Raw genomic sequence first — 24,161 nt, forward strand, 5'->3', positions numbered from 1 at the left:
TTTTTATTTCCAAACTGGATGCCCAAATAAACATGCAACATGAGGCCATATGACAGTAACTGGATGTTCACAACCTTACAGTAAATTAACTGAAATAGAAACTAAATACAGCAAAAGTGGAATAAAAGAGAAATTGGTTGTGCATTTGTAGTAAAGCTTCAGTGGAGTATCTAACGTTCAGTATAAACTGAAAGACCCTCATGTTCTGCATGTTTTTTAAGCCAGTATTCATAACTGCTTCAAAGCATGTGCATGCATACACTGCAAGCTCAAACTCACATAAACAGACAGTCACACCCCGGCCTACTGTTAGATCAGGCCATCCAGGGCGTTTCCTCTCACTTCTTTTCTATCATCTTTTCTTTACTGTCAATAGCTCTCTTAAACACACTGACACCCAGCATACCGGTGAGTACATTACCTCTTTTATACCTGTTTTGTGTATAAGGTTGTGTGAGGTGTGTAATGAATCTTTCTGGAAGCAGAACATCTTTCATACAGTACATTTGATTTCAGATGCACATTTACCAAAAAACAGCACATTTCATATGAGGAACCTGAACTCAGAAATCGAACTCTCAGTCATCTCCTAGTTGTCTTAACTAAAGAGGTTGTTTACACATCAGAGTTGTAAAATCAGACTTATTATTATTAATATAGATATTAATATAAACAAAATCTGCATCGTTATCATTTCCCACAACTTATTACTTTGTTTTAAATTTAAGATCGATATGAAACATGTACAGTGAGACCTTACATATATATATATATATATATACATATTATATTAGATATTTAAAAAATATATCGGTAACATATCTTCTAAAAAATAAGCAAGCAAACAAGCTACACTGTTCATGGCTTATGATCAACCTCATTTCACAACAGGAAACCACAATATGAATGTAGTTCGTAGTTCAACTGCTAAATTTTTTTGTCTCTTAAATGACATGGCAAATTAAAAACCAGCAAAAACAAAGCGTTCATTAGCAAGAAATTAAACAGTCCAGTCAATAAAAGGTCATCTGGAACCATGTTAGTATTTAGAATTCAAGAATGACTGGAAAAAATAAACCAAAATCCTTCTTGCATCAATCCCAGCCACATCCACATTTGAATAATCATCTTGGATCTTATGTAATAGTCTCATTATTCTAGTGCCTGTGGTCATGGTTGGTACATTCACCACTCATGTAATGCCTGCCTACAGTGATGACTTAAAGTTTGACAAATAAACCTATTAAAGCTGTTTGACATCAAGGGCTAAAAGATCTTGATCAAAATCCCCAGGCAGTACATTTGTATCCATTACTTCAGGCCAACCTTTTTTTTTAAAGAATGCCATGTATAAGTGTGTGTGTGGGGGGGGGCAAGATTTACATAAAACATATGTAAATCTTGATCCTATTGGTCTGGAGTAAAATAATTTACCAGGTGGTGTACAGAAGTGTTTATCAAAGTTGTAAACAAACTGAAAAACACAAAGCCAAGATGCGTTTTGGTCAAAGTGTACGTGTGTCATCACTTAATTTATCCCTTCCTTAATATCTAGGACAGTGAGCTCATACTATAATCTGTTAATAACTGCGCTGTATTATTTCCGAGGAAATATCGACGCCGCCTTTTATGGCTTATAAAAAGTTTTCACTCTTTGAATTCCGCAGCGTCTAGTCCGCTGACTGCGGTGACATCACGATCCACGAGTGGAAGGTCCTGACCAATCAGTGTGCGTTATGCAAATGAGCTCGCGCAGGTTAGCAGAGAGTAGTGCGCGCTCCTCCCGCTCGCGATAGATGAATACACAGACCCTCGAGCGCGCAGCACATTCACCGTTATCACTCCGTTCCTGCGATACACAGTGAACATGGGCACAATACGCGTCTAGTCTCGTTTAAACGCTAAAAGAAGAGTTTCTCCTGACCTTGAACACGGATTTTGTTTCTTACTGGAGTTACTGAAGAGCGAAAGACGTGTAAAAATGAAGTACAAAGTAAGTGACTGTCCATTCATGCGAGCTATTTCCGTAAACTAACGTTATATTGGAACTCATATGTTTACTAAAGTAAAACGTGTAGAGTTTACATGTTTATCAAACTTAGAAGGGATTTCTATGACTCTTTAAATGAAAGCGCAACTGTGATAGATAGATAGATAGATAGATAGATAGATAGATAGATAGATAGATAGATAGATAGATAGATAGATAGATAATATGCAAAGAGGTATAAATTGTACATTGTACATTATGTTACCTTTATTTATATGTGCCATTATTGTGTGAATGTTTATTATACTGGGGCAAATTATGTAAATTCAATGGAGGATGTGATTAAGCATCCTTCCCTTTTAGTACCAATGGTATCTCACTAGTTAAATACTCCTCAACTTGACAACAAGGCTGGCTCCAGCTCTGAACAACAGTCATTTGTGTGCGTAACCAACCATTCATTTATTGCATGGCTGGTATGATCCAAAAGCAAAGTGCAAATCACATCATTTATTACAACCATGACACAAAAGCACTCTTTGAGCTCTATTGTAGCAAGACTTGTAATAAATGATGTGATTTACACTCTGCATTTTCAACTCAGGTTACTCGGAGCCACTTGAGGATATATGGGGCCATTCATTAGCCCAGTCTCCAGCCCCTTTTCCAATTTGAGCCTCACTGCGATTGTGTAATGTGTTGTCCTAAAGCAAACAGCATGCATTTTGTTCAAAGTAACAGGGTTGCTGTTATACTAAGTGTTCCTGGTGGAGACAGAAAATAAAACCACTCCAGGATTTTATGTGCACGTCCATGTTTGATTTGTGCATAGATTGCCCTTTACACTGGGACTGTTTTCTGAGAGTGATTTTATAGCCGTCATTCGAAAATGATGAATAGACTCATTAATGAATTCTATATCTTTATACTTGTACTTATTTGATTGTTATTAAAATTTGATTTGATCATTCTTTGTGTGATATACAGGATGAATATATGGCTTTAGATCACTTAGAATATTGTGCATGAGTCTTATCACTTTAATGATACTTTTATGGTGCTTATTTAATAATTTTATAGTTTGACAGCCTCAGACCACATTCACTTTCATTATATATATATATATATATATATATATATATATATATATATATAAATTGACTTTTTAAGTAAAATGACCTTTTGTGTAAAACAGATAGTGACTTTAGCTCCGCCATACTTTCAAAGGTTTTCCCAGCTGATTTTGGGGCACTCAAAAGTGTGCCTAAACTTTGGCTAAATCTGTATTTCCAATGCAAGTGCACATTGCATGAGGGCATATTTTCATTCAGGAGAAACTTGGCCCTTGTGTGCGATTCCCTCTCACATTTGCATAGTCTTTGAGGCTTTCAGCCCTTTGGGAAGATTTGCTTCCTACTTTGGTAGGAGGATCGAGTGGCTCTTCCTGAATGTAATGCTTTTGTCTGCTTCACACTATCTGGGGAATGCGGAGTACTTGGCAAGACACGGACTGTTAGCGCATATCAGACTGTTTGGATCCCTCTACAGTATGGCAATGAGCCTCTATTGCGATCTCTCTCTAATATGCTAACCAAAGCTGCATTTATTGTCTTTATCTGCAAGAATATATTAATAATGTGAAATAAAAATGAAAAAAAAAAAAATCATTAAAAAAATTTCAGAAGCCAATAGTCTTCAGTGTCACATGATCATGTGGAATCATTGAATGGTGATTTGGTGCTTATGAAACACTTCTTATTGTCAGTTTTAAAGTTATGCTGCTTAATTTTGTGGATATTTGCAAATTCTTTATTGAAAATTCAAAATAACTTTATTTTAAAAATATATATATATATATATATATTGTACACTCTAAAAAAATGCTAGGTTGTTTCAAATAACCCAGCTGTTGGGTTAAATTTTTACAATACCTTTTTTAACCCAAAAGTTTGGTTAGTCCACATTTGACCCAAAGATGGGTTTAAACATTCCAGCATTTTTTTAGAGTGTAACATTATAAATGTTTATTTTAAAAGAAAAGATTATTTTGACTAATCTATATAAAACATGTTTTTTTAATTAATTATTATTATATATTAAAAAAAATCTATATAAATAAAAAAATAAGAACATAAATACATTAATTAATAAATAATAAATACTTATTAAAAAAGTCAGAAAGTTTTTGTGAGTTTCACCCCATAACTTCAGAGGAAGTTACATCAAAACAGATCCAATTTCCTTTCATCTCCTGTTGACACAGAGAGCTCCTTTGTTTTGCTGGCATTTCTGAAACTTTTAAAGCATCTTTGCCTCAGAGACTGGTTTACTTTCTGGAGGACTTTTACCGGAGGGAATTAGAGGGTCAGGGCCGCAGGGGCAAACTGGTCACGCTGGTGTGGTTTCTGACGCAGAACAACTGATGTACATCACCCTGAGTGACACACAGGCTGTTTTCGGTTCACGGTCTGATAACTATCTGCCAAACAGAGTGGACAGACAGCTGACGGAATAACTAAGGCCATGCTTCCTCAGTTTAACCTGTTTACTTCTACAAGCACTCTTAAAAAACAAAGGTTTCTTAACTGGTTCTTTTGGGGTATCAAGGAAGTCCCTCACACAGTCCATGAGGGGAATGTACGTTAAACATGAAGTTCTCACCAGAGCCAGTTTTCCACCTTTGGAGCAATGAAGACACTGAACAGACCTCATCTTTCAGTCACGTGGTCCACATCTTGACGTCACACATCCCAAAAGTCAGTCAAAACCAGGCCTATGTTTTCCAGCAGGTGCGCAGGTGGGAGGATATACATAACACACAAATAATCCTCAAACAAGCAGACCTGTATGCCCTCTTATTAGATTTCGGAGCTCATGCAGCCTGTTTTAACAGACATGGGGATCTGGGAACAGTTTGAGACTGTTACGCCATCGATTTTCCTTCAGGAGCACATCGAAATGAGAGCCAACCCCTCCTTCTAAACACCCAGCCACACTCAAACATCTGTACCCTGCTTTCCTGCTTTCTTTTCACTCTTATGTAACTGTGGCACAAATAGCCTGACAGGCACAAAGAACTGATTAGGTGAAGTAAACGTTCTGGGATTTGTTTTTCTTTCTCTTTTCTCTAGGCTGTAGTCTAAGTAGAGGGTTCTGTTTGGAAATGTACATTGTTCCTAATGTGTCTGATGGGAAAAAAATAGGGGGTTGCCCCACTGAAATGAAAAGAAATGGCAAATACAAGGCAGAGAAAGGGTAGAATGTGATTTTGTGAGTTTGAAAGAGAAAATTAACATCAGTGATTTTTATATGACAGCAAAATCAAAGAAAGGAATGATCTATCTCATTCCTAGATTAAACGGAGACCACAATAAAAATTGTGCTTAAGTCTCCATATTTTCGGAATTTAATATTTCCCTAGCAATCAAATGGTAACTTAATTTCCAATATGGAATAAAAAAAAGAAAAAAGGTAATTGCAAGTTTTTAATCTCTCTTTTTTTCTTTTTTTTCTACAATTGAGAGCTTATATCTCACAAATTAGAATATTTGAGAGTTTATATAGGAATTTTCTTCTCTGAATTGTGTTCATATCTCACAATTGCTAGTTCTAAACTTACAATTTTAAGTTAAAATGACATCATTCAGATTCTTTTTATCCTGATTCTGTTTATACTAGAATCTATACCTTGCAATTCTAAGTTTCTGAAATGAGTTACGAGTTAACCTCATAATTCTGAGTTTTAGTTTTTTGAAATATTTTTATATCTCACTTTTTTTTCTTCTCAAAATTGCAAGAAAACAATTAGATTTGTGAGATATAAACTTGCAATTGTGAGTGAACTTGCAAATTATTTATTTTTTATTCCAATGGCAGAAATAAGCTTCCCACACCTGGTGTTTCAGAAACATTTGTCAAAATAGTCAATCAAAGTGAGAGTTCTTATATGAACTCGATATAACACATTTCTAATCAGATTTTGCCTAATTATACAGAAAACATAATTATATAGATAACCTAATTATCTTAATGATTCAATCCATATTACTTTACACTATCAACAAAAATTTTGTTTGCATTATTTCTCTAGAATTTTAGCCAACGATAAGACAGGGTTGATAACGTAGCTGAGAACTCAAACTCAATGAAGAGCAATAACATTTATCTTTAGGTGTGTGGGAAGTTATTAAATATAAAGGAACTCACTGAAAGGTCTTTCAATTTAAAATCACTTCTCGTTTCCATCTATTGGAGAACACTGGAGTATGAAGACTTTTGTGTGAGTGAATGTGTGTGTCTGTATATTCATGTGTTTGGTCTGTGTGTGTGTGTGTTGGCCACGTCAGGGTGGTATTGTGGATAAAGAACACTTCTCAGCAGGCATTCCACATTCCCCAGGGTAAGAACAAGGGCTATTCAGAGAGCAGGTCTCAACCAGCGCTCCACAGCACAGCTCTGCTCTGTTTGAAAGGCACGGACAAAGAAAAGAGATGATTCTGAAGGAGCCGAGAACCCTCCTGCATATACGAACATGGGGGGTTGCAAAGATGCATCAAATAAGAAACTGTGAACCTTTCAGAACCGTAACCCGCAAAGATGTTAAAGAGCACACAGACCCCCAATATTCAGATTAGTGACCCATATATGAGATTCAAAAGTTTATTCATCAAGCCTCGATTGTGGGATTATATTCACAAACAATCATTCATCAAACATCATTCTTCCACAATTGCCGACAAACTAAGAAAGCCAAGAGTTTGTTTGCATCCAATGAAAGGTAAACTAGATTAGATTGATCCATTTGAAATCCGAAGGAGGATAGTTTGCCTTTTGTGGTGATTTAGAGCGATTATCTGCAGTCAAAAGGTGGGATGGCAAACTGTCAGATAAGAGGAACTTTGACAGCTGCTAACGAGGGAAGCAAATAAGGTTGGCGTGATAGTGTGGGACTGTTTCCCTTGAACTTTGTGACTTCTCTTTATTTGTAGTCATCACTATTTAAAGACTGACCTCATTCTTCTGGAAATATTTTAATGGATTTGTCATTCATTGTTAATTTCCAGTGTTTCATTTAGTTTATTTATGTAGTTGTATTTATTTGATTATTTATTATTTATTTCTTTGTATTTAAAAATGGCTGGAAAATAAGAAAAAACATTTTTTGGGGCTTTTTTTAAATATATTTTCATAAGATCTTTTGTCATCTTTTGTCCTAGTCAATACACACCCACACACACACACAGACACACCATAAACTACATTTCTCTTTTAAAACATTTTTTGAATGTAAATATTTTTAGCGTTGTGAGCTCACTGCTAAGAAATAACAGGTGTTGTTTTTCTAGTGTTAGTCTCGTGACACACGGCGGTTTCTGAGGACATATGTTTTTCTGCTTCATTTAGACATGTCAGAGCGAAACAGGCTTGCCCTATTGACCCAAAATCCTTTGAAAGTAATTTACAGCGAGCTCATGTACTACTTATCTGTGCCCGACCACTACAGACTTTCACGAGAAGTGTGAAATTGAGATGACATTTCCCGCTCTTGTCCCTGCTGTGACATCATAAATCTATCCCACATCCAAGTCGCTAGCTGGTTTGGGGGGGATTATGGCTTAAACTATCTCCCACAGGATGAGTGAACCCGATTACCTCTCTGTTCATTTACACTGTCTCCTTCAGTATTTGGAGGCCCTACAAATGCAGCATTATGCAGTTTTCATTGCCAGCAGCTATACCTAATGATTAAATAAAATTACAACCAGTGAAATTTTAGTGCCTTTGGGATAGTTTTTATTAATTTGTAAAATTAGTTTTTATTTTTACATTTTCACTTTCATTTTTTTGTTTTGTATTTAATTTCTAAATTATTTTTAATATTAATTTATGTGTCATTTTTGAGTTAGTTTTTATTAATAGATGGTGAAATTACTTTATATGTCCATATTTTATTTTAGTAATTTTTTTGTAATTTTGTTGCATGTCATATTTTTTGAATTATGTATTTTAGTACACTAAGTTAAACTAAATTAAAATGAGAAATGTTTTGTTGGGAATAATCTGAAATAAAATAAAATACTGTAATCCTGACATCAACAGGACATTAAGGTCAAGGTCAAGTCAAGAGCTATAGCAGTCTATTTCTCTTATATAGCTTTTTGCTTTGTTTAAATATATAGATTTTTATATTTATTTACATTTCCACATTATTTATTAATATATTCGTTTTTATTAATTAATTTATCTATTTATTTATTTATTTTTTAAAAATTAAGATGCCATGCTGAAGACAAGCTTCAAACTGAAGGTAAAAAACTCTCTAGTAGTCTTGTAATGATAGAATGAAAAAGCCAAATAACTTACTCTCACTCACATTTTTGAACATAGATTTATAGTGCACGATCCAAACTTACATTTTTATAATTCATGAATGAATTGATACATTTTTGATGTACTATTTACATGGTAATGTCTGATTTCAAAATAGGTTTAAAGGATGAATTTTGAGATTTTAAGTTTTCAGTTAGGGTTTCAAAAATGTGACAGAGAAAAAGGCAACAAAGAAGTATTTTTTTAAAACAAAGGTCAAAACTCCTTTTATAATGTAGATTTTTGAGGGTGCACTCTTATCATAAATTAATCTATTACTTTTCCTACATAATTTTTTTTTTACAAAAAACATTGGTAAAATATATATTTGGGAGCCTTAGACCTTTCCAATGATATATAGTTTGTCAATATTAGATTAGATTTAATTGTAATATAGTGAGGTAAATGTAGGCATCCCGTATACGGGACGGGGTGACAGTTAAAGGGTTATTAAGACTCCCTGTGGTTTTCTTAATAAGCAGTTATGATGTAAAATTTGCATTTTATTGCAATGATTATAAGCGTAAATGTCATTACGCCCCACCTACAACAATCTGGTTCTGGTTTTCAGAAATTATGCTGAGAGGTTGCCAGTTTTTGGCAACCACAAGTCTTATTTTGTCAATGCCTACAGCATTTGAACACCAAACTAACCGTAGATTTGTGCAAATGCTCAGAAATGCTAGTGTGGTCTAAAGGTGTTAAAGGAAAAGTCTGCGCTGTATGATTTTTTGAGGTTGTCATGTTGGCTGGGCTGTGTTTGTTAGGTGGTTGGTGGGCGGGGGGTTTTTGCTGGTGTTGTAATTCGTGTTGTCGGCATTAGTGTGGGCGATCACTGATTCACAGTGCTGAGGAAAAGGGAGGGATAACTAATACTAACATCACGCCACCACTGAAATGAGACAACCCTTTTTTTGTGTCTCCTGCCAGCCTTTTATTGATTGGTCAAATGCAAAGAGAAACATGGCACAACTACTACAACATAGTCAAAATATGTGTCACTATGAAATCAGCCCCCCGGTGGGAGTTTCCAGAGTGTCAGCGTTCAAACCACCAGATTTAAAGCTTGTGATCATTCTGCAGCTGCAGATCAATTTGTTGCATTTGTTTTATACTCTACCACTTCATTGTGATGAGCTGCTGTTTGCAGTTAACTGAATATTCTGTATTTTTATGCCAGAATTGTTCAATCTTTTTTTTTTATTGTCAGTAGAATCTCATAAAACCAGTCAAGAACATGTCCATGTTATTTTGAAGGTTGAAATTCACCATATCAGTATTTGCTGAGACTGAATTCAACATTTTGCTCCAGTGATGTTAGCTACCAGTGTTGTGGGTAACGCGTTACAAAGTAACGCGTTAGAGTACTCTAATTACTTTTTTCCAGAAATGTGTAACTTAACGCGTTAGTTTCGTGCGTAAGTAATCAGTAACTTCGTTATTTTAAAAAAAAAGTAATCCGTTATTTTAAGGAAAGGAAAATCCCGACTGCAGCCTGCTTTTTGTCAGACAGTAGGCCTAGGTCTACTGTGCCACCTGCGGATGTATCAGCGGAGCCGAAGCTCTGTGATCGTAAAGTCAATGGCTGTGATGCGTCTGTGCCCTGCGCCTGACCCTGTGTGCGTTTTTTTTTTTTTTTTCGAACTCCCGGCAAGATGGCAGAGTGGACAGCGTTTGGTTTATGGAAGTACGCACATTATTTTCAATTTTATCAATGAAAAAGAAAAGAACATAATGGTAAATTGCACACTGCGTTGGTGAAAAGCTTCTGTCGACCGCCAAAAATTCTACCTCAAATTTAACGCTACGTTCTAATCACTACTGTAATACATTTTGCCACCGCTAGGGGCCACTGGTAATGCAGACTAACACCTATTCTGCCACCACCTTTAATTTCACCCCGGTCTGGTCCGGTAGGAGCACTCCAAACACTCAAGACCAGGAATTATCAAAGAATACACTTTTTATTAACAATAGCAGCCATTTGGCATTGTCTCACTTAAATATCCTGATTACACACACTGGTCATATTTCATTAAACCGTGACACACATTTAAAAGAGAACCCAAGTACTCACTCCAAATTCACAGCACACAATAAATTAGGTGAAATCTCATACACAGCACACTTAATTAGAAACTCCAAACCTAAATCACATGCTCTATGTGAAACAACCAGTACAGGCAATCAACATACTTCAAGAGGACAGTAATCACAAATGACTGAGTACAACCATAACCCACACAACTCCGTAATAATAAAATAACTTCGGCCTTCCCTGTCCACGTCCAACGACACCCTGCCGTCACTGTGAGGACTCAACCTTCCCCTCCGCGGAAATGCTGAGAAGGTTTCTTTCAAACAGCCTGCCAAGTCCACCTACACTCGCTTCCCTGTCTATCTAAGTTTACCCCCCACTGTCTACCTCCGGGCCAATAAGTGGGACCCCGGTTTTCTTCACGCCGGTGGTGCTAGCCAACCACGAACGCAACGGATCCCTTGCTTTTGTGAACCCGGCAGGCTTTACAAACACCGTGTCTCAGTCTCTTTCACAGTTCATTATTAGGCATCAGCGCGTCCTCACCTTTCCCCGCCCCCGTATTTAAAAGCCTCCCAAAATTGTTCATTGTCCACAGGTGTACTCACAGACATCTTTCCTTCCGTAGCAATGACGTCACACCATCAATAGAATCATAATCATTACACTACTTTGAAGAGTAAATGTAAGAGGACTGTGTTAAAGCGAATTTAGGCTTGTGACTGTGAGTGACACTTTAATAATAATTAGTTCGGCTATTAAGCGATTTGTCATTTGCCTGTGTGGCAGTGAAGGATTTAATTCGGTTTGTTATCATTTTTGTTTGACAGGCAGCTGTTAATTTCTGTTAGATCATTGGCTGGCTGGTTGTTCATCATTTCTTAATGGATTTAAATCTGCAAGCCTGTTTAAGGTTGTGTTTACAAGTAAGCATAATTGTACTTTGATAACTGCATTATTTAAAGTTAAAGAAAAATCAGGAGTTTTCTTGTGGTGCTCATAATATACAGTAGCCTAGGCTACCCGGGCTGGGTAGGTGCAAATTTTGATTAATAATATGTTCTTTGATAATAAATAAATAAAACGCCATGTGGAATAGCCTATTGCTGACTGTCTTTCCTGTTATTGTTATCCTGCAGTGTTAATTTAGTCGGATGACTGACGTTATTCTTTGTCGGGAGTCACGACTTCTAGGTGCATTTAAAGGGGCCGGGGGCTGTGTCTGTCATGTGTGAGCCGCTGAAAACGGCTTTTAATTTTTGGTAACGCATGAGTACTCTAACGCGTTACTTTTATGAATAGGTAACGCTGTATCATAACTGATTACTTTTAATTGATGGTAACGTTGTAACCTAACTAACTACTTTCCAAAGTAACTATACCCAACACTGTTAGCTACATGCTATATGACAAATGAAAAATGACTTTAATTCACAATGTGTTATGTAAAGTTTTCTGAAAAGATCCCCAGTCTCTTTGATGCATGTTCTAGTTACCAGATGTTCATGTGTAACTTACTGTACGTTAGAGAGCATTGATCGAGCACCCCATTGTGTTTTGGCTTCAGGCATGAAATTATCGATCAAGTTTTGCTGCTATTATTGTTATCGTCTGTTTGCTAAAGGCGGTTTAATTGCAAGTAAACTCAGCAGCTATAATTTCTGCCAAAGCATGACATATTGCATTAAGGTGTCAAGACAGACAAACCAGCTCAAGAATTACCTAAAGTAAACGCAACCCTTCATAGCCAGTCCCTCAAACGTCCTTTTCATTCGACATGGCCAAACTCTCGTTCATTCAGTGCAATGGCCAAGTTGAGTCATCAGGTAGTATTAGAGTTATTATGGTAATTATCTTCTATATTTATTTGAGTGAAATTAGGGTAAAAGGTCCTGGTTCACTAGTCCTATCCACACCACCCTCCCTCCAGGGGAATGTTAAAGTGAGCTGGCCTTAATTCTCACACCACTCCATTTCACTGGAGGAACACACCACTTTTCGCAAGGTAGGGGTTTTGCTTATTGGCCATTTAATAATCTTTTTTTGCATAGTGCTTTTTTGCACCCTGAGGGTTTAGATTTCTGCAGTGTTTTGGTGACTTTGGCAGCGTTGTTGGGGGAATTGTGTTTTTTACGTGCTCATTTACCTACATAATCAGCCTTGATGATTTTACTGGGGCAAAGCCAAAAACCACCCAATGAGAGTGTTCTTGAGAAGCAGGGAGGCTTTACCATACACTAGTCATTTTTGTTGCGCAATGGTTTCAAGTTCTGTGCTGGTTAGCACGTATTCCTCAACATACAGGTTTACTATATAAACACAAACTGTCTAGCCACAAAAAAAAAAAAATAGTAAAAATATTTTTCTTTAGGACTGGCCAAATGAAATTCCATTTGCATTTCATCCAATTTATAATGTAAGCATTCAGTGTTTTATCATGCAAATGTAAATTAAAATATATATATATATATATATATATATATATATATATATATATATATATATATATATATATATATATATTGATTAAAGGATCAAATTTTCATGTTGCGATTAATTGATCATGCTTTTATCACGGTATATGGTATTATCATGATGTTGAAATTTATTTGCAAAAAAGTGTTGTCACAATACAGTATAACTGGTTTAATAACTTTTTTTTCTTATAACAAAAATAACTGGACATTTAAATGCAATAAAGAAATATACAAAAATGTATTAAGTGCCAATGATAACAATAGCATGCATATAATTAATTATTGTTATATATCGCATTGACATCGACATGTCTAATTTATTACAATGCATATTGTATGTCTCACTCGTTAATTATATAAAAATAAAACATTATATCGGCCATCATGCTCATTGAATATGTATCATTGGTAGATTTTAATATAATTTCAGTTTCATCATTTAAATTGAACAAGTCTGAATTTCTTTATCCTAAATCAATGTTGTTTTAGTATCATTGTATTAATTTTACAGTTGTTATAAATAATTTGAATGTTTTTCAGTATTTATTTAAAATCAGTTGTATTTTTGTTGTTAATTATAATAGCCCTTTCCTGAATTTGTGGTTAATTGTTTTTATAAGATGGCCAAACCGTTCATGAGTCCAGAAAAATACCCTATGTCATGTAACCTTACAGCTCAATTACAAACCACTTTCTGGACGTTGTTTTAACATTAAAGGGTTGGGGCTTCCCAGACCATCAGGGGAGGTAATGTGTGTAGTGGGACAAGAATAAACCAATGATTAGATCACTTTATAATGCTTTGCATCCACAATATCCAGATACACCTGTGGTTTATATGCACGCACTGAAAAACCTAAACCTTAAAAAAATCTAATCAGAGTTACTGTTACTGCATTGATTTATCTCTGTTTGTTTAAGTCTGTTGCCATCCAATGATATTACAGATAGATTTATCACAATAAAGGACTGGAATTTTAATTTTGGATGTAGATAACATGTTTTCTTATACAGTCATCTCTGAAGTGGAAGGTAGTTGATGGCTAATTTGGTTTTACAGATCAGGGTTCATTCTAAGATGCACGTCAAATGTTTGTGAAATGTAGTAACCTACTTCTTCTAAAAGTGTTGCACTGTAGTTGTAGTGAAGTTAATTTCTTCTTTTTGCACAGAAACCTTGCACAAGAGGAAACATGTTGCCGTGATAGTGAATGCTTTGAATGGACTATTTCCAGATCAGTTCTGCTTGCAGACTTCACTTTGCATGTGTGTGTGGAGGTGATAATACCAAAAATGGCTTGAATGATTCATGTGCTTTATCTACACACCATCACATACATTTTTGACACTTTGCTTCTTCTTAGAATTGGTCTTCTGAGTAAAAACTACTTAGTGATGTTTGCTAAGGCTATCGAGAATACCATGGCTGATAATAAGCATCAGGGCTTTTTCAAAGTGTTGTTACGTGTTACTACTTTCATAACATTCAATGAAGCACCAGTTTAAGCTTTGGACACTCTACAACTAAATTTAGAAGTAAAATAAAGTGGTTATGTGACTTTCTCATCAACGATTTTCTCATGCCTTTTTTGATTTTCTGACTTGTTTCCTTTTCAGTGAACTGTTTTTGTATTATTTTTGAGCAAATAAGCCCTAAACGGGCTGAATGCTCAGAGCTGAACACAAAACGCTCCTATTAGACAATGGTGACCCTAAAGGTCATGTTCTTAAGCTCACTGTATTAGCATGTCGTGGTTTTCTCGGCGGGGGTTGTTGTCATGCCCTAATGCGGGTGACCGAGGCCTTGAATGTGAGACAATAGCCATGCGACCAGACGCCCAATCACAGATAGTGATGCTTCTCAGACAGGAAGGTTCACGTGGGAACCAGTTTACTTAGCACTGTGGAAAAGCAGACGAAGGCACACAATGTCAGCTGAGACAGAACTCAAGGAAAAGTTGATAGACACACTGTTCAAAGCGTTTGTAGGACTGTTTGTGTTCGGCCCATGGGAGCGTTAGTGATAGACTGATATGTTGGCCAAGATAACTATATTACATCCCAAATGACCTTAGAACTGAATTATTTTCTTTTTTTTATGATTTGGATACATCTAAATCTAGTTGTAAACCATATCTGTCCTAAATATTTACAATGGTGCTGTATGATTGCCATATTGATATGGAACTTCAAAATTATATTAACCATGTAAAGCCAGAAATAAGATATAATAGGCGAAAAAAAAAACTGAAATGGAACTGTTAATTGAATCTTTAGAAAAAATATTTTGTTAAAAGTGGTGTAAAAATGAGTGTATTAAATATGGTACAGTAGGCTTAAGTGTTATGCTATCACAATAATAAAAAATACAATTGTGTAATTTAATAAGACCATCCTTAAAAATATTTTGGTTTGCAGTAACAGTAAAATTTTTGTAAAAAGGGTCGGTAGGTAGGTCTATATATATATATTTTTTTTTTTTTTCAGATTTCAATGTAAAAAAAGAAAAAAGTAAACTTTGGTGATGGAGATTACGTAGGTATGAATTTAAACAAATTAGCATATCGTGACGTCACTGACTGTGTCTTCAACCCGTGCCTTCGGGCGCATAATTGCAAACCTCATTTTGATGCAGGCTATATAGACCACAAACAAATTGAAATCTTTGCCAAAAACATGTTTATTGCATGAGGTAATGTTATACTGTTTTACTTGCATCCACCACTAGGTGTCAATGCAACCTACAAATGAGAGACCGTTTACTTTGCTTTCTTAGGTTGTCACTTTTGTGAAAAAAAATCGTTTGATTTGAGTGACGAGTGTTCATTGAATCGATTGTAAAATCGATTTTGCATGTCTAGATGCATTTTATACAGCAAATAACACCAATCCACGGACAACAGGCAGGACAAATGTAAAGACCAATATTTCTGATGATTTATTGGCGTGCAGTTACGTGCACAATCACAAACAGGAGTGCAACATTCTAGAAAAACAATAAGCAAAGTGGACTGCCATAACAATGCAAAACTTAACTGCAGGCTTCAACATGGCTGTGTTTACGATTAGAAATGTCAACAACAACAAAAAAATCACGTACGTAGGCTATTCTAGCACCAATAACTGTATGCATGAGTCTGAATACTGGCAGAAATCTGCTCAGAGAGAAGGCCGTTAAAATCAATTTCCTATTTTCGTTTTCGAAACTTGTGTTGGTTGGTCCAATCGATTTGTGCAATAGATTTTCGAAGTTTTAGACTAGACGGGAGAAAGGATGGAAAAAGATCTGGGCAGTTTTTCCAGAACTTCGTGCCAAGTTAAAGCGGTGTCGAGCTGTTTTAATGAATTATTTTTGATGTATTATGGTGCCCAAACCCGTATGACTTTGAACAGCGACCACAAATATTTTGTTTACTGCAGCCGCAGCCATCATTACCAAGCGCGAACCGTTGACTCTGACAGTGAATGATAGCATGAGATGAAGCGAACGCACAGGCCACAGTGTGACATCCGTGTAAACATGTCACAGGGGTTTTTTTTAAAGAAAGAACGTAGTCTTCGTTTGTTTGTAGGCCTAGGCAAGTTATATATTTATATACTTACTCAAATATAATTCATATTATTTTATTGCTTTTGTATTAGTTGTTTGAAGAGTAAAACTTATTAATTTCTATTTTAAATACTTTTCTTTCCTGATTTGCAGGTAGCTAGGTAGCTTTTAGCTAAAATATAATTCAAATAGGCTACATTAGACCTGTAGAATATTTTTTTTTCTAAAAGTTTAAACTCTAGTTTTACAAGAGAGAGTGTGATATGAAATATCCTGTGGACTGGCACAATATGAACTATATTCTGCCAGCACTGTTCTGTTTTTTTTGCCTTCCTCAAAGTGGTTTCTAAATGATTGACAGAAAAATGGTTTTCCAGCATAGCCCCTCTGAGAAATATGTTTTGGCTATGGAGTCAGCAAGAAGATTTTATGATTATTTTCCTAGTCCAACGTGGGTCAACTCGGCCAGACGTTCAGTTTGAGTTTGAGTTATTATTGAGACGCAGTGGATGAAAAGCCTTCTTTTGAAGGTAACTCCCAGCAGGCCACCGAACTACACAGATAGAGTTACACGGATGTTTTTTAGACATCTAATTCTGATATTATAGGGAACCGTTTAATATTCCAGCCCACAAGAACCTTCTGAATAAGTCCAAAAATCACTGCTTGTAATCATATAATAAGCCTAGATCATGCCTCAATGGTTGTGATAATACTGAACATGAATATGATACTTGAGCTGGCCAGCGTTTAGGTTGAGTGTTTTCTTTTGTAAAATCTGGAATGTTTAGTGCAACAGCATCATAAATTGTTGTAACTTCATTCTTTACAGAATCTAATGGCTAAAGCGCTTTACGACAATGTCCCGGAATCTCCAGAAGAGCTGGCGTTCCGGAAAGGCGACATCCTGACCGTCATCGAGCAGAACACTGGCGGTCTGGAGGGATGGTGGCTCTGTTCGCTCCACGGCCGTCAGGGCATCGCACCCGGCAACCGCCTCAAACTGCTTATCGGACCAATGTTTGAAGGACAGACGCCTGCATCCCTCTCCCCTCCACAGGGTCACTCACCTCAAGGTGTGTACCAGGTGCCACCGTCCCACCAGAGCCCACAGGGACAGGGCATCTACCAGATCCCTCCATCTCAAGAAGTGTACCAGGTTCCACAGAGAAGCGCACTGAAAGCTGATGGGACTCCCAGCAAGGTAAACTGAACTACAGAAAAGATGTTCACTTCGCACTTTATGGTAACACTTGTGGTGAACATCATGTGGCATGTGTTGTCAAGTCCAAACTTTCATCTAGTGTGGCATTTGATTGTGCATCAACCTTCCTTTGGCCGTTGCATTTTTTACTCTTACAAAAGAGTACTGTGGTAAAGTATTGGAAATACCATGGCATTTTTATACATCAAAACTTTGGACACGACTACTTTTTCTACTCATTTTGCACATTTTAAAAACACTTGAAATCATCAAAATGATCAAATAACTCAAATGTAAGTATGGGGATTCCAGCTTTACAATCTTTGGAGATTAAATAATTTTACGGAAGTGCATTTTAGGATGAATTATGCATATTTTGAATTAAATGTTATATATTATATAAGAAATAATATTCCTAGCTATTTACAGTGGTTGGTTAACCCATAAGCCTGTTTTATAGTCCAGATTAAAAGCGTCTCCATGTCCAGCCAAAAACCAGTTTGGATGGAAGTTGTGTGCACACCCTGCCCTGCCCTGCCCTCCACCGCAGCGATGAGGCTTTATGTTTAAGGGCTTTATAATGTCCTGTCGATGCATTGGGCTGCACCGGTGCACTGAATAGGAAAGCCACAGCATGGATGGAAAAATAAATAGAGGAGATCAGGCTTCTGCACATGCTGAGAAAGCATACAAAATCAAGTGTATGTCAGCAGGAGGAAAGGGATTTCTGTGTCATTATTAAAAGATCTCTGCTTATTTTCATGTAAAACTTAAAGTTGCATATCTATGGCACACCATATGGCTGCGTGATGGTCCAAAAACAAGTCGTATTTGAGAAATACTGTTATATATGATAAAAATGCATATTATATTATTTTATATTATATTATTGTTTTTATTTTTATATACAAATTTATTTAAATTAAAAAATATGTTTAATAAAAAATATATTTGTTTTTATTATTTATTTCATACTATATAACACTGTTTAAAATATTATTTTTTATTTAAATATTTAATATTTCATTTGAAGAACTGTAGTATAATTAACATGTAAGATTTCATATTTTGGATGACAATTAAAGACGGATATTATTCAGATTCAGCTGTTTTTCCAACTATACAGACACATATCTTGTGTTCATAAACACTCGATGAAAACATCACTCAGGCAAACTCATAACACTGAGGTCATGTCTGAGATTGTCGCTTTAAAGTAGAGGTTCTGCTTCTGAAATTAAGCGTTTAGAGGGTTACTAGTCTCTGACGTCAGGGGTGTTGATGTTAAGGTTCGGTCCGTTCACCTCAAATGATCTAGAGATGGATGATCACATGGATATAGGGCTGTCTTGTCTTGTCTTCGGCGAGGTTTATCTGGCTGTTTTGTTTGGTGGGGTTCGGAGTGATAGCACACATTGTTTGTTGTTTTCCTGAGGTTGGCATAACCGTTGGCCAGTAAGAGTGAGGTAAGAGGGTGTTCCTAGATCTGTAAATGCTGTGTTCAGTTGACGTACTTCAGACATAAAGTTTGGCACACAAAGGTGTGGCATAGCGGAAAGTGCAACAAAAATAACAGTTTCCTTCCTGCTCTCGCTTCCTGTGCCGAAAAAATAAAAGTGATCCCTTTTTTCTGATCTATCGCTAAAAATGGTGATCAGAATTTTGTACGATGCACATCCTGACTTTCACAACTTCGCCAAATCAAAAGTTTAAGTACAATACAAGTTTAAGACTAGTAAAAACACTTAATCTTTGACAAACAATTGGTTTACATTTATTATTGTGAATGACTGTTAAAAAATAACAACGGTTACACTATGTAGGTCAAAACACTCACAGTATTCCTGTTAAAAATGCCATTTTATTAAATTCAATTAATATTTAATGAGCACATGTATAGATAGAATGACCCTTGGGCTGAAAATCTTTGATTTTGATTATATAGCCGATCAGAAATGACCTTTTAAAACTTGCATGTATCAATCAATAAGGCCTATTATCAGTTAGTTCCAAAAGAAATACATAACCTATGATATTTACATTTAGCTGATGCTTTTATCCAAAGAATATTTTGAAAGAAAACAAGATAAATAAATAAAAAAAATATGAAATGTTTGTCATAATGCAGTTCTTTAAAATTCTATATACAATTCTATATATATATATATATATATATATATATATATATATATATATATATATATATATATATATATATATATGTATATATATATTTTTTTTTTTTTTTTTTTTTTACAATATTATATAGTATATAGTATTTTTTATTAAATATATATTTTAAAAAAATATCAAAAAGAAGGTTTTAGTCCAGTGCAACATCATTAACAAGCATTGTCTTATTTTTTTTATTTTTTTATTTTTTTATCAACATAAAATTGCAAATGGATCCATTTTGGCTTTTTAAACTTACCAAACAACTAATATCTAAGGACCTGAACTGCTCGGAGTTGTCATCCTGTAATTATGGTCGTGCCGAAACGACATGAACATAGTGTTTCTTACTAGGCTTAATTCTAGAACATAAAGTTCTCGAATGTTTAATTTGATTCCAGAAAGTGTCTATTTGTGCTGTAGTGCAGTTATGCTCCTGGATGATGTGTTTGTTGCTGGCACAGAGCAGGATTTGGGCACATAATGACACACTGTAAGGTTTGGTTGCTGGAGTGAGGCTCTGTCCCTGTCTGACCTGAAGAGTACAGTGATCTAAAGCTGCTCACAGCTGCACTATTCATGCCAGCCAGAGCCTGGCTCGAGCGAGGGCCGTCGAGCGAGATTTGCACAACCACACAATGTCCTTCACAGAGACGGGACTTATGGGTAGAGATGAGATCTCTCGTCCCATTGGTGCCCGAGTCTGGTTGACACCACAAATTGACGCTGTTTGTGAAGTAAAGCAGTTTTTGTGACTTCATACTCGCCTTTCCAGAAAATTCTGAGCTTTGAAGTTTCCAGACTTAAGAGCAATGTTTGTTTTTAGGCGTTTTTTTTTTTACGTTTCTTCATAAGTCACATTATAAATCATAATTTACTTCCCACTCAATGTGTCGAGGCTGACTGTTATCACCAGGTTTAACCAGGTTTTGTTCTCCTCCTCCCGTCTTGTTTGAGACGGCTAAGCCAGACGTTTTTGTTTGTAGGCCTACACCTCAGTCTCCAGGAGATATTGTAAAGATTTGTTGGAAGTGTAGGCAGGTCTCATGTCACCGCACCCTTCTGTGGAAAAGTTAGAAAAAAGTAGTGGAGCATTATTTGTGTGACTCATACTTGCTAGTTTATTAGTAACTAGATTTGACGTCTTCATTTCTACTATGTATTATTTAAAAAAAAAAAATTATACATTTATAATTGTATATTATTTAATAGAAAATATAAATACTTTTTGTCTAAAACAAAAAATTAATTATATTAATAAAAATATAATATTTAATATATAATATATATTTAAAAATTAATTGTACTGGTTCAAATATAATATAATATAATATAATATAATATAATATCATATCATATAATAATTTTTTTTATATAATAATAATGTAATTTTAAATTGTATGTGCATACACAGATATAAACGTAGATTTTATTTTATACAGCTTATATTTAATTTTATTTTAATGTAAATATTCATGCATAAATATACACTTATATTTTATTTAAAAAATAATTTAAATAATGAAATAAAAGAATGTATGTAATATTATATATATACAATTAAATATACAATTTTTACATTACTGTATATATATATTAATTAAGAATAAATTTTATAAAAAAAAAATGTTTTTAAATTTAAAGTTATGTAATTTATTTTTATACATTTGTAAAAACATATTAAATTATTTAATATTATTACAAATAAATAATATAATATTAAAAATATTACAAATAAATGTAATGTAATATTAGATATAGATTAGGTGTGAAGTTGTTCCACCTGTTTTTAGTTTGGATGTGTCACAAGCCCCTGTGATCTGACCCAGAGGGATGTCATGACCCCTTTAGTGTGAGATGCATGGCTGTGTTTTCCCTCCTGCAGAGATAACAGGAAATGCTCAGCGGAGAGGTAACTTATTTCCAAATGACCACTGGACTCTTTCAGCACAATTCATTCCAGTTTCCGCATTTCAAGTCAGAAATCCTGTTTTTGCTTCCGTCCACTTGTTATTAATCAAGTACAAACTATTGAAATCAGGGTCACTGCTTAATTGATGCATCTCATTTAAATAATCACCCAACCCCATCTTCTCAATTCACATCTATAATAGGTGTGTATGAATGCTTCTGTGTGATGTAAAATTAATTACGGCTCCTTGCATTACGTTAATACTCCTAAATTAGCAGGAAGTCTTTGCACTTTTCAGTTTTATAGCTGTCATGTTGGAGATCCCTGAGGGTTTGACATTTAATTGCCTTCGTTGATGAGTTCGACTTATTAATAGGACAGAGCTTTTTCTGTCACAGGAACAGAACAGATGTAAAGGGACTGGAGAGAGAGAGACGTAGCAGATCAAGACGGAAGATTCCAGATGATTCTTGAGATTAGTTTTTCTATTCTTTTTATCCAGATGATAAATAAAATGATTTTCCAGCTCTATTTACTTGTTAAACGTGACTCAGAGCTGCTAAGTGAAGTCACTGTTTACTCAAACAGCTTTCGCCTAAATGCTGCACACCAAAAACTGAGGCTGGCAAGAAAAACACGCTTATGTCATGCTGCTTTTTTAGTGCTGTTATTCTCCAAGGACAAAAAAAAAGAGGCTCCTGCAGCTATCAGATCAGTCTCAGGTTCAGATGTGATCCGGTTTTAGTCACGCACTGCCAGCCAGGGTGTAACCGAATCCAGAGAAGGAGTCACCTGAGTGTTTGCCTAAAGTCACAGTTCACACCTCACACTGCCACTCACTTACTCATTTCTGATTAGACGCTTCAGGACTCAAAGAAGTGATTTGGGTAATTTAGGATGGATTTATATCTTATCATATTTTCCTAAAATTAATAGAACATATAATATTAAAATATAATATAATATAATACAATATATATCAAGATTCTAATATATTATATGTAATAATAATAATAATATCAACTAATATATATATATAAACTATAGTATAGGTCTATATGTATATAGTTTTATACTATAAGATTTCATAAAATGTTATATTATAACTTATTTCAAGATCATAATAAAGATTTAATAATAGTAGTATTACTAATATTTTTTTATCCCTGAAAACTGTAATTAGGTAAGGGGGAATATCCTTAACATGTAAGTGTGAGATCGATCAGATCACTGACGTGTCCCGTTCTCCATTTATTCCCACTCATTTTCCCAGGATTTCTGGGATTTTATGACTGGTGATTTATGACTGACGGGAACAAGCCGGGAGATCTGGGTAATTGTTGAACTATGCCGAACCTGGAGTTCCAGAATGCTGATTTATGAACAGGAATGTCATTGATGTGCACCTAAACTCACAGAGTAAAAATGAGAGTGTGACGGTCGCGCTTATAAAAACCATCTGGACGTTCCCATCTCTGGAACTCTGTGTCTGGAGGGGGTGCTTTATATGAGTGCGAGTCTTCGAAGAAAGACATTTTTCCAGTTTAACACAGCTTGGATAAATAGATAGGATTAGGAGTTCCCAACCTCACTTATGAAGATACCGCTGTTCATACCTCCTACATGCCACAATTATTACGATAGAGAGAGAGAGAACCAGGATTGAGAAAATTCTTCCTCTTAAAGAGGCTTTGCTCTAAAACCTAACTTAAATCTAAACAATATTTATTGTTTTTATTATTTTTAAAAATGCAATACATTTAATATATTTAAATCTGTGTTTTTATTTAATATGTATGTCATTTTAAATTAAATAAATATATGATGTAATGAAATATATAATGTGCTAATAAATAATGCAATCATAATGCTAAGAAATAATCACACAAATATATTTTGTATTAGACATTTTTGTGCTTAGAAATGAGAATCACTATTTCTTTGAGTTCCTGTCTATGTAGATCATTCCCAATCAGTCACTTATGAGGTCTCAGTTGGGCTGGAAGGCAGCTGTCTATGTAGGTGGTAGACAGCAAGGCAGCCCACTAGGTTTTGGAACAGATCTAGAGTCTCTCAGGCAGGAAGCAGTATGGTTCCCATTTTCGAGACCTGTCAGTGACCCGTGAGTGTTCTCGTGTGGTGACAGCGGTGTGCGGTGTATTAGCGGAGCGTTTGGGATCAAGAGGGGGGCGGATTTTGGAGAAGAACAAATGGAAACCAAGTACATTCCAATGATGCTTTTGTCTGTCTGATGCAGAAGATGGAAAGAAAACTGGAGGAATATAGAGAAAACTGATAGATTAAAAACGTACATGATGACACAAATATTATTTGGAACCGAGGAGGCATGTAAGACAGAGCACCCCATTAGCGTCTCTGTTTGCAGTTGCATTAATCTAGTCACGTACACAATGCACCATATTTTCACAGTAGCCATTTTGCATGTTGC

The 24,161-nt window shown here is 35.4% G+C and overlaps 1 protein-coding gene across 2 annotated transcripts in view; it reads left to right on the forward strand.

Moving 5' to 3' along the window:
• Positions 1–324: 324 nt before the first annotated feature.
• Positions 325–24,161, forward strand: part of LOC127979138 (enhancer of filamentation 1) — a 31,117-nt gene continuing 7,280 nt past the window's right edge. Inside the window, exons 1-2 of one of the 2 annotated variants that reach the window (XM_052584341.1) lie at positions 325–408; positions 17,257–17,628. In XM_052584341.1, the coding sequence (XP_052440301.1) occupies positions 17,263–17,628 (366 nt within the window). In that variant the 5' untranslated portion in view covers positions 325–408; positions 17,257–17,262. Of the gene's footprint in view, positions 409–1,778; positions 1,994–17,256; positions 17,629–24,161 lie in introns of those variants that run through there. The other variant, XM_052584340.1, reaches the window with a different exon arrangement.

Source organism: Carassius gibelio, chromosome B19 (genome assembly GCF_023724105.1).
Source record: "Carassius gibelio isolate Cgi1373 ecotype wild population from Czech Republic chromosome B19, carGib1.2-hapl.c, whole genome shotgun sequence".
NCBI classification, from domain to species: Eukaryota; Metazoa; Chordata; class Actinopteri; order Cypriniformes; family Cyprinidae; genus Carassius; species Carassius gibelio.